This window comes from Lampris incognitus, chromosome 11 (assembly GCF_029633865.1).
Source record: "Lampris incognitus isolate fLamInc1 chromosome 11, fLamInc1.hap2, whole genome shotgun sequence".
Classification (NCBI taxonomy): domain Eukaryota; kingdom Metazoa; phylum Chordata; class Actinopteri; order Lampriformes; family Lampridae; genus Lampris; species Lampris incognitus.
The window spans coordinates 26,137,281-26,149,513 of NC_079221.1; the positions used below are offsets into that span (position 1 = coordinate 26,137,281).

The 12,233-nt window shown below is 42.3% G+C and overlaps 1 protein-coding gene and 1 long non-coding RNA gene across 6 annotated transcripts in view; one reads left to right on the forward strand and one right to left on the reverse strand.

The window, feature by feature from the left end:
• Positions 1–1,441: 1,441 nt before the first annotated feature.
• Positions 1,442–7,026, reverse strand: LOC130120606 (uncharacterized). The gene is made up of 3 exons (XR_008810993.1): positions 6,956–7,026; positions 3,624–3,704; positions 1,442–1,673 (listed from the first exon to the last, which is right to left on the reverse strand). It is a non-coding gene; the product is annotated as an uncharacterized LOC130120606 (long non-coding RNA).
• parp4 (poly (ADP-ribose) polymerase family, member 4) overlaps positions 5,591–12,233 on the forward strand; it is a 79,986-nt gene continuing 73,343 nt past the window's right edge. For all 5 annotated transcript variants that reach the window (XM_056289243.1, XM_056289244.1, XM_056289245.1 and 2 more), the window contains exons 1-4: positions 5,591–5,714; positions 6,794–6,921; positions 7,209–7,470; positions 8,736–8,865. In XM_056289243.1, coding sequence (XP_056145218.1) covers positions 6,796–6,921; positions 7,209–7,470; positions 8,736–8,865 — 518 coding nt within the window. In that variant the 5' untranslated portion in view covers positions 5,591–5,714; positions 6,794–6,795. The remainder of the gene's footprint in view (positions 5,715–6,793; positions 6,922–7,208; positions 7,471–8,735; positions 8,866–12,233) is intronic.

The window sequence follows — 12,233 nt, forward strand, 5'->3', positions numbered from 1 at the left end:
TTGACCCAGAGTAATAAAACACAGCACTGCCTCTCTGTGGTGATATTTTGTACATCAATTTTGCTCCTCTCACCTCGAGAGATGTGAATTTCTTAGCGACTGTTTTGGTGAAGTCTGTTTTTCTCCAGCGTTGCCAAGGCATGAAGATGCTCCTCCTAATTTTGATTTTCCACAGGAATGTTTCCCCTTCAAATCTGAGGAGCATCTCTCAGATTCTGATACTGTCACGGGACTGGTGATGAGGATCTTGAGGACCTTCACAGAAGAAGCTCAGTTAAACTTTCATATGGTGATATTCTCAGCAGTGAGACACAGACTGTGGGCACTAAATGTGTCCTTAAATGTGACTTCTCATTCTCCCTTGTGGATTAACTCAGTATTACACCTGAAGAATATAATTACACATTCCCACAGTCAGGTCTTGTCAAACAGACAGTTTCAGCAAGTTTCCATGTGCTGTTTCTGGTCACTAGTTGTTTATTAATAAATATCACACTTTCACTGGGTAGGGTATTTTTACAACATTGGTTGCATTTCACAAAAACTGTAATGTGAGATATCTGCACATGGATATTTATGGATATCCAAAGTGGATATCTATGTTAAAAGCAGTGGATAGATTAGGTGGGAAACGGACGTGTCTGTCTGAAACAGGGGGAGTAAAGCTGAAAAAATGCAGGTCTGTATCATTTAATCAGTCAGTCATTTATCACTGGTCTACTGTAGGTGATTTAGACTCATTGTCCTGCTTCTGTGAGAAACTTGAACGACCTGATGGTGGCATATTAACACCTCTGTTTTAAAGCCCTCTCTAAATAACTTCTTAATGAGGTCTTCAAATTATCAGTTATTTTTTTATCAATATCATCAGCATCATTGTTAAGAGACATCATTGCTGTACTATCTGTAGTGGTTGTAGTTGTGTTATTAAATAGCCTTAGTGTTATTATCGTCATTATATTATGTTCCAGGTGCTTCAAGGAAGTGAAAACCTATATTATACTATTACTATTACTGATGTGCCCATAGTTCCACTAGACATGATATGCATTACTGGCTATGATATATGTCTGTGATATTAATTTGTGCCATTGTCCAGCTACTTTGTAATCTGAACCTCCTATCACTCACTATCACTATAAGAAACTCCTAGTCTACATGTTCTCAACTTGAGGTAAACTCTTGGCTATGACAGGATTACTATATAGTGTTCTATGACACCTGTTGGTGACACCTAAATTGATCTGCTACTTGCTGACACTTTAAGATAATATGATGTAGCATCTTACAGATTAAAGACGAATAAAACCCGCAAATATTGTTGTTGTCATTGTTGTTGTTTAATGAATTGATAAATTGCAGGCTTTGCTAAATAGGGTAATTCTCGATTCATGACACATAAGCATCAACAATGACCATTTATCCTAATCCAAACAGACAGGGATCAACTTCATTGCTTCACTTTATTGCTCCATTGGCTCATTCTCCCCTTCCGAAGTTGTCCTGATGTTGATTGGGAATAGGTTCCAAGGATCCGGCTCGCGCACATGACCCTTCCAATCAAGGTTGTTTAAAGCCATCAAACAGCCCAAACAGAAGCATTCAGCAGCCAGCTCTTTGAAAATTCCCATTTCATCTTTTGGGACTTCATCCTTCAATTTAAGGAAAGGCACCTGTAATATTAGCATGGAAAAATGGCATAGAAAAAAAACATGTTATTTAGAGTGTAACTGTAGCATGCTAAATCACCTTTTTTTTTAACTTGGTATATACTTCTTCTTCTGCTACTACTACTACTACAACTACTACTACTACTTTCGGCTGCTCCTGTTAGGGGCCTCCACAGTGGATCATCCGTTTCCATTTTTTCCTGTCTTCTGCATCTTCCTCTGTCACACCAGCCACCTGCATTTCTTCCCTCACCACATCCATAAACCTCCTCTTTGGCCTTCCTCTTTTCCTCTTCCCTGGCAGCTCCATATTCAGTATCCTTCTCCCAATATACACAGCATCTCTCCACCATACATGTCCAAGCCATCTCAATCTTGCCTCTTTTGCTTTGTCTCCAAACCATCCAACCTGAGCTGTACCTCTAATATCACCATTATTAATCCTGTCCTTCTTCGTCACTCCCAATGAAATTCTTAGCATCTTCAACTCTGCCACCTCCAGCTCCGCCTCCTGTCTTTTCATCAGTGCCACTGTCTCCAAACCATATAATATAGCTGGTCTCACAACCATCTTGTAAACCTTCCCTTTAACTCTTGCTGGTACCCTTACTATTTTTATGCCAATGACTCCCAGCTGATCTTGTTTTTTCCTCCCTCTGACACACAAGCAGAGACACGTATTGCTGCGTGCTTGACTGACATCTCGGAGTAGATGGCGACACACCACCTGAAGCTCAATCTGGACAAGACAGAGCTGATGTTCCTCCCGGGGAAAGATTGCCCGCACCGAGACCTGGCCATCACCATTGACAACACTGTGGTAATGCCAACTCAGACTGCGAGGACTCTGGTTGTGATCCTGGATGACCAACTGTCGTTTGCTGCAAATGTTGCATCGGTTGCTCACTCCTGCAGATTTCTCCTCTATAACATCAGGAGGATTCGTCCATTCCTCACCGACAAGATGGCACAGATGCTCATACAGGCTCTGGTCATCTCCCAGCTGGACTACGACAACTCCCTCCTTGCTGGCGCCCTGGCATCAGCCATCAGACCTCTGGAGCTTGTTCAGAAAGCTGCAGCTCGTCTGGTGTTCAACCGCCCTAAGTTCTCCCACACAACTTCCATTCTCATATCCCTACACTGGTTCCCAGTAGCTGCTCACATCTAGTTTAAGGCTCTGGTGCTAGCCTACAGGACAGTGAAAGGAACAGCTCCTTGCTATATCCGGGCCATGGTCAAGCCCTACACCCCAGCCCGACCACTTCGCTCTGCTGCCTCGGGACGCCTGGTTGCCCCGTCCCTCAGAGGCCCCTGCTACCGATGGACCCGGTCACGGCTCTTTTCTGTCCTGGCCCCACAGTGGTGGAACTCCCCACTGATGTCAGGACAGCGGAGTCGCTGCCCATCTTTCGGCGCAGGTTGAAAACTCACCTCTTCAAGAACTACTACCCTGTTACTTGCTCTTAGCACTTATTGTATTCACTCTTTTTTTAAATCTCTTTCTTGCGCTTTTACTTTAGCACTGGTTTTGCTCTTAGATGCTTGGTTAGAGAGAAGATGCCATTATGACCTCTGATGACTAGTAGTTCTCCTGATTTCCTACATTAAATCCACTTATTGTAAGTCACTTTGGATAAAAGTGTCAGCTAAATGACTGTAATGTAACGTAATGTAACGTAACCTTCTGTCTCAAATCACTCCTGACACTCTTCTCCACCCACTCCACCCTGCCTGTACTCTCTTCTTCACCTCTCTCCTGCAATCTCCGTTACTTTGGACAGTTGACCCCAAGTATTTAAATTCATTTGCCTTCGTCACCCCTACTCCTTGCATCCTCACCATTCCGCTGTCAGTATATATATAATATATAACTTGGTATATACTATAATGTACTATTATGATGTCCTTTTCAATGTTGATAGCTTTGAAAAAACATCAGAAACAACTGACCTTCACAATATCTCCTTTGCTGCTGTAGTACAGAGCCATCTGAAGATTCTGAACCACTGATTTTTTTTTGTAAACTGTTACCTGTAAAAAGAAAAAAAAAGAAAAAAAAAGAATTCAGAATAACCTAAAGACAAACTGTGAGCCCTTAAGTGGAAATGGTCTAATTTGTTCCTTATTATAGCCCCACTCCCATCTCATGTACTGATCTTCTAAAGTTCTTCTAAATCTTTCACAGACAAAACAAGGTAGATCATCAACAAAGAGTTGGCAGAGCAACTGAGAAGGTACAGCGACTCATGTTGGATAAATCTCAACAGTGCAGTTGAAATGCACCTCAGCTCCACCTGCTTGCTTTGCTAGAACTGCTGGTTATATAATTTTTTAAGATTATCAAAGTTGGATTTGTTTACTTTCGTCAGATCAAATTTATTGGCTGCAATGCATTGCAGAAGAGGAGATAAATCAAGACCTTACAACAAACAAAGGTGATCTAGAATCCACCCTGGCAATAAGACATTAGAGGGTATTCTTTAGTGGAATTTATACAAAAGTACATGAATACAAGGCATGGTAGACTCATAGTCAAGACCACCCAAGGTAAGACCAAGTCCAGACCATGTCTTCATGGGGGCGAAGCTGAGTCAAGTCCAAAACTTTAAGGTGGTGGGTCCAACTCAAGACCAGTGGGGCCAAAATGCATGTAAAGACTGACACCAGAACAGTGCAAGTCCAACTGAACACCATAACTGTAACTGTAGCAGTCTACCATCGTAGTAAAATACAAAATTTCACTGCACTGTTATATTTATTTGGGGTTCATTTTTCCTCCTCCAAGGAAGAAATAGATTCCAATTTCCAGTGTTTAAGAGACAAAAACTGATGATAATAAAGGAAAAAACACATTAGATTAGATTGAGCTTAACTGCTCAGGGGATGTCTAATATTCATTTCGGGGGGGAAAAGCAAATTAAAGTCTTGTTCTCAACCGGTCTTGAAAAATGATGAGTGCGCACTGTCTGAGGCTGGAGTCTTATCTCGAAGTTGGCATTTTGACAGCCTCGGTTTCATAAGGCCTTCAGAATGTAAACTTTGAGACAAGACACGAGGCTGAGTCAACCCGAAGCATAAGAACGTGTTGCAAGCCCACAGAGCAGACCTAGGACTTGGGAATATTTAGAAAAACACTAATGAAATTTCTGAGGACATAGACATGATACAATAGGTGTAGTTAATGAGGCATTTCAAGACCAAGCACTAAAACATGAATACAACAGACCTAAAGTACTTTGAAGCTAACAGTAAAACATAAGAGATTATGTTTGTGTGTATGTATGTGTGTGTGGGGGGGTATGGTATAGCCTCTACTCCTGTCATTATAATCTGAAGTATCATGTTTGGACTCTACCGGGTGTTATTCCTTATATCTATAGACGGGTTTCCTGTTTACAAACATTACTGGGTGCGTGCGTAGCCAGGGGGCAAAATCGCTTTGGTAGCTCTCAAAAGATTATAAGATACATAATCGTTTGAGAGCTACCAAAGCGGTACAACAATGGAAATGTTCAACATTCCAAAGGAGTCACCCCTGCTGTATCTGAGCTCTATCTTGGTTAAAATGTCTGCGCCGTAGCTGCTTTCTGCCTCCTAGTTGCGCACGCATCTCTGTGATGACGTTGCACGGGAACCCTCCTACAGCGACGAGACAAGATAAGGCAATGAATGCCTCCCATGCTGGGAAAAAAACCTCACAAGTTAACGTGTGGTGAATGTTCAGGTGCATGTTCGCGAATGTAATATTCACGGTACACATCCGTCTCATAACTTTAATGAAGGACACCCCTACCGCAGGTGCGCTTCTGCAGACGCAGCTTTTCCATTTTGTAGTGTAGTAACATACACTCTCCACACAGGGAAGGGAGGGCAGAGCAGCGCCGTCGTGCCGTAAACATTAATCAGATGTCGGAGAGGGGGTGTGTCCGTGTCGCTCAGTCAGGAAGACAACCGCCGCGACGTAAAGAGTCCGCTGTTAAATCGTTATAACTTGTCAAAATTTGGCGACACTTTTAAAACCGTCGGGAGCTGCATTGGGAAGTAAGCTTTTTATTTTGTTGCTAATTCATCCAACGTTACTGCTATCGGTTTGTGTGTGCGCTTTGGTAGTTCGACGCTTAGTTTTTATTGTGAGTAAGCGCGACACTGGTCTTTCTTTTATTTCGATACGAAACAAAACAACAAAAGTATATATATATTGTTGGAACTGTCATGACCTTTCAATGCTCACTTTGGTTTATTACCTCTGGCCGCAGTAGAAAGGTGCTGATAAACTCAACCCACATTCTATAAAGCGCTTTGGGTGTTTAGAAAAGCGCAATATAAATGTAATGATGATGACGATGATGATTAACTTTATTAAAAAAAAAAGAAACACTCAACGGCAGGGAAAGTGCTCAACAAATTAGGAGCAAAATAATCCAGTGACTCACTGGATGCCCCTGGTTGACTCACTGGATGATTATTATTAATCTCCATCGCGTGCGCGCGCGCGCGCGGGTGTGTTAGTCGGGCCTTTGTGTACTCTTAGCAGCATACGTCGAAATTCAACCAGTGATATTGATCTGAAAATATAGGTGCAATTCCTTCCCTCTCCCTAAATTGACAAGTATAAATTTGAGATTTTAGTTTAAATAGAGTTTTTGTTTGTTTTTTGGTCTGTAAATCGTTTTGATTTTATTCAGTCAATTTTTAGATTCCAGTTTTTTTTAGATTTTAGCTTTAACTTCAGATTTTAATGTTTTTTTTTTTTGTTCTTTGTTTTTTTTTTAGCCTGATGCCTACGTGTCATTGCCAGCAATGTCTACCACGTTGTATTGTTGTGCATTTGATAAATGAAACTTGAACCTGAACTCATCATTTGAAAAACAGATTCATTCCTCTTGTTAGTTGTTAAGACAGTTCAGTTTTCAGGTGCAATGAGAGAAAATGATCTAGCTATGTATTTTTTTTATTTTTTATTTTTTGGTTGCTCTATCTTGAGTTTCTCAGTTAAGTTTCACTAGGAGTGTGCGGCTATTGGCTATCTATGTATGCCTGTATGTGATTGTGATAGTGTGCAAATATTTGTGTGGGTGCAGCACTCATGGATGACTTCCTTCCCTTCTCCCTCTTGTCAGGCATGGGTTTGTTTGAGAACTGCGCTGTGCTTTTGGAGCTGAAGAACCTGCCCTTTAAGCAGAAGCAGAAGCTGAAGTCTGCTGTAACTGAGAATGGGGGCAACATCTCTTATGTGGTTAATGAGCAGGTCAGACACTTTGACAATTAGGCCAAACACTCACCAGTAGGCTACATCCCACCACTGTGGTCAGGGCTTGGCATCAGCAATGTATCGACTCTCTGTCTCTCTTTGTCTCTGTTTCTAATGGTTTTACAGTCATTAACTCAATTACATGAGCTCTTACTCATTATCTTGCTTATTTACTCACTCATTTACCAAAACACACACACTCTCTCTCTCTCTCTCTCTAACTCACTCACTCCTTTCCCCAACCTGAATTTCCCTCTCTCTCCCTCCTCCCCTTCTTCCCACAGTGTTCCTTTATAGTGGCCAGTGGTGTGGCCAGTCTGAGCTCCAACAGGCTGCGTAGTGCCCAGAAATACCAGACCCCTGTGGTGGGGGTGGACTACATCTATCACTGTCTGGAGAGAGGCGTCATCCTGCCCTCGGAGGAGTACAAGCTGGACGCTTCTCCTCTGCCTCCCCCTTATCATCCTCCTCCCTCTGCATCCTCCACCTTCCCCTCCCCTCCTCTCCCACTCTCGTCACCAAGGCCGGGCCCAATCTCACAGAAAGGTACCTGTCCTTTTAAAGGTACTGCAAAGATTTATGGAAGTTAAAGAGTGAGTGAGTGGGAGGTGGGGGAGTGGTGATACATTTGCATCAAGTTACTGATGGAAGTTTTAGTACTTGAAGAAATTAAAGCTTCAGAAATGTACGCCATCTAACTGTTGCTTCTGTCTACTAGATATACTTACAGATCTTGACTTGCACATCTGCAGTGTTGTAAGTCACAGCCAAAGTGCCACAGAAACAGATATAACAAATTACTTGTACCCCATTTATCTATTTGTCTGATTATCTCCCCTTTAGTCTGTATGTCAGTCTTCTATCTATCTATCTATCTGTCTGTCTTCTGTCTCTCTGTCTATTGTACTGTTATTGTACTGTTAATCATTTATTTACTTCAAATCAGTTCATCTTCTTTTGGGTTGTTTTTACATAACATCCAAACTATTAAAGGTGGTTTAATTCAGTACTTAAGTGATCAAAGATGTAAAATGTTTTTAGTGTTTATAGTGTTATTTATAGAGTGGGATTGCATAAACCAAGGCATGAGTACAGGGGACACTGTGTTCTGAGTCCACACCACTATCAGAGACCGACTCCAGTGAGTTCAAGTTAGTGACTTAAGACTTGGCACTGGCTGTTTGTTTTCCTCTTATCATGTCTCTGAGTCATTAGGTGTTTGTCTCGTTTGTCAGCTCACAGTTACAAAAGCTACGGTCTCTTGCCTCAGTCATTGGCTTTTTGAAATATAGACACAATGACTAAAATTGCTCCAAGTCAAATAGATTTAAGTAGATAGGAATGTGTGCTTGATTATATTATTGTGTATGCCAAATATGATCGGTTGGTTTTAGAACAGCTACACCCTTGACAGGGAAGTGTTTTATGTCTGCATTTTATGTATGTATGTATGTATGTATGTATGTATGTATGTATGTATGTATGTATGTATGTATGTATGTATGTATGTATGTATGTATGTATGTATGTATATGTGGGTAGGTTCTGTTTGTAAGTAGGTAGATATGGGTGTGTCTGTGCAAGTGTGAGTGTGATTTGGTTCCATGTGGAAAGAATGGACTTTTATACATCCTTATTAGCTACTGTAAATAGTGAGGGGGAAAAAATCCCTTTCACAATGAGCTAACCCAGCTTCAGCCAATATTTTTCAGGCCCAAAATCTGTACCTTCAAAATACAGTAAATTGTTGGCATGTAATGGCATATGTTTGTGCATGTTTGCATGCCTGCATGCTGTTCCGTTTGTTTCAGTGTTCGTGGTGCCAACAAACAAATCTGTTACCAGTCTCTCCAGTGACCAGCCCAGGACTCTCAACCCCGAATGCCAGACAGAGGAGGGTGGCAATCGGGAGGGTTCTGGAAAGTTACTGGGAAAGTTCAGGTGAGGAATGGCCATTGAAGCTAGCTGTCGATCACCTTTGAGAGCAGTATATCGGTGCATTTACACTGCATCTCAGAGCTGAGACTTGACGCTGAATGGCAGGAAGGAATAGTTTTGCCTTTGTCATTACAAGTGATTTAAGTGATATTTTATTCGGGGAAATGGCTGTTACCTTTCAGCACACACAGCACTATAGAAGTTTATGAGCAGCTAGAGTCTAGTGTTAGCAGACCTGTGGATCCATTGTCACTATGCACAGTTTATTTCTTTTTTTTAATTATTTTATTAAGAAAAAGGAATTGTGCAATATGGATTATTTCAATCAAGCAAATTTTCTATAAATCAAGTGAACATTTTAATTCAGGACACCAATGCCAATAATACTGCATGGTTCAACTCGGCCTTCTAATATTTTGAGTTAAACGTCAGGGGACTCATTTGTCTGATCACCTTTTTCCTTTGAACAGTCTGATCAAGTCCACTGCCTTCCAGTGACATAATTTTGTTTGAAAATGTCACATACATTTTTTTTAGAGCCAAAACAATTGTAACTGATCCCTGCATGAGAATGGATTACTTTTTGTTAATGTGCATTTCAGTCAAGTCAAAGGAAGAGGAGCTTTTTAAATGAGTGGATGGGCTGTGAAGGTCAAGACAAGAGTTTGCTATTTCAGGTCGATTTGTGGCACAGAAAAGCTGCATACCCAGTGTTGAAATCTCGGACAAAGTCAGGGATGCCCCCAATGATTTTCGACCCTGTGAAAAGATATCACATTGACGGATAAAGAGTTATTTACCTTATGTTTCAATATTTTACGAACGCACCTGATAGTCCAGGGTTCTCAGAAATCGTCCCAACTTTCTCCTAAATATGGCGCTGCTGGACATGGTTATTAGAAATATCTATCTTTGAAAAATTTGAGGGATACTCTTAACACGCTGCCCTAGTTTTCAAATTGAATACAAGCAAGGAAGGACCAAAGCAAAGTTTCATTAGTTACATTTCTGTTGTACTTTTCACCAAAATATTCTAGTAGGTAGTTAAGAAATCTTTTCGATTTTTTTTTTAATTTTGTAATCCAAGGGAATATTGGGTCAAATTTTTTATATCAGATTAACAATGCTATTATCAAATTTAATATTTTTTTAGTGAACATTTACTCCAGGAGAATATCTGGCGATACATTAAGATGGCGCTGCAGACAGTAGCCTCGGTTCTACGCTGTTTTGTACTTCTGTTTTTGTTTATTTGTTTAGTTTCCAGCACCCACTCACTGATCACATACAGCAGGGAAGAACTTTTAGCCTCCAACTGTCCACTGGACAAACCGAACAGACTTTTTTACCAACTTTAACTGAACATTTTAACGAAAGTCTTTCCAAGCTCTTGATTGGTACAGCCCTGTGCGGACAACGCCGAAGGGGTAAGCGAGCCGGAGCGTTCATTAAACTGCGACTGTGGGGATTTAGAACGGCGCTCCTGTCAATCCACCTGACAAATGTCCACTCTCTGGCCAAAAATATGGATGAATTCCTACTCATAAATGGAAAAAACTCGGACTTTTCCAGATCTGCCACCCTGTATCTCATTGAAACCTGGCTTAGTGAGCATATATAATGGACACTACACTTCATCTGCCGCAGTTCCAACTCCTTTGGGCGGACCATGAAACGGAGCCATCGGGAAAAATATGGAGTGGTGGCATATGCTTCTACATAAATGAAGGTTGGTGGATGGATGTCACAGTGTCGAATAAATCATGGAGCCCTCACTTCGAGACCTTTTTCTAAACAATTTTATTCACCGCGGGGATTTTCATCACTTTATTCTGGTCGGTGTCTATGTCCCACCCCAGGCCTGTGTTAAAGAGGCGTTAAAACACCTGGCTGTTCAAATTACAAACATGGAGCACAAATATCCAGACTTCCTACTCATTATCCTTTGGGATTTTAACAGAGCAAACCTCAGCCAAAACTGCCGAAATACAGACAGCATGTTAAATGTCTCACCAGGGACAAAAACACTGGGTCATTGCTACACAATATCATTGCACTGGGTCATTGCTACACGCATATCACTCTGTCCCCCGTGCAGCCCTGGGACTCTGATCACTGTCTGATTTATCATATCCAAACCTACTGCCAGAAACTAAAAACTGCAAAGCCTGTGGTTAAAACTGTGATGAAATGAGTCAAAACTGGAGCTCCAGGCCTGCCTCGACTGCACTGACTGGAGTGTTTTTGAGGCTGCATCTACAGACCTAGACAAACTTACTGACACTGTGATGTCTTACATCAGCTTTTGTGAGGACATATGTGTGCCCACCAAAACTTTCTGTACCTTCAGCAACAGTAAGCACTGGTTCACCGCAAAACTCAGGCAGCTTTGTCAGGCCAAAAAGAAGCCTACAGGGGTGGAGATAGGATCCGGTACAAACAAAGCCAGAAATATACTCAAAGGAAATCAGAGTGGCAAAAGGTGCTACTCTGAAAAGTTGAAAAACAGGTTTACTGCCAACTACCCAGCATTAGTCTGGAGAGGTTTGAAAGACATTACCAACTACAGGAAACCATCCCCTCACACTACAGGGAACCATCAACTGGCTGATGATCTAAATGGGTTTAGATCGTAAGCAGGTTTGAAAAGCAAACTTTCACACCCCTCACCCTCTCCGGCCACAACACATTACCAACTGCACTCCCTGCCAGCCACTATCCCCTCCCCACCAGTCCCCCACCCGCACTCAGGATCTGTGTTGAGGACATGCACCAATTCTTCCAAAGCCAGAAGACTAGGAAGGCACTGGGCCCGGATGGCGTGTCACCCTCCTGTCTGAAAGTCTGTGCTGACCAGCTGGCCCCTATTTTCACACTGATCTTCAGCAGATCACGAGCTGTGTGAAGTCCCCTCCTTCTTCAAGAGCTCCACTATTGGAAGCATCCGGGTGACGTGGCAGTCTATTCTGTTACCTACCAACATGGGGATCGCTGGTTCGAATACCCGTGTTACCTCCAGCTTGGTCAGGCGTCCCTACAAGCACAATTGGCCGTGTCTGTGAGTGGGAAGCTGGATGTGGGTATGTGTCATGGCCAATGCACTAGCGCCTCCTTTGCTTGGTTGGGGCGCCTGTTTGGGGGGGAGAGGGAACTGGGGGGAGTGGCGTGATCCTCCCATGCGCTACGTCCACCTGGCGAAACTCCTCACTGTCAGGTGAAAAGAAGCAGCTGGCGACTCCATATGTATCAGAGGAAGCATGTGGTAGTCTTGCAGCCCTCGCTGGATCGGCAGAGGGGGTGGAGCAGTGACCAGAATGGCTCCGAAGAGTGGGGTAATTGGCCGGTTACAATTGGGGGGGAAAAATCTGAAA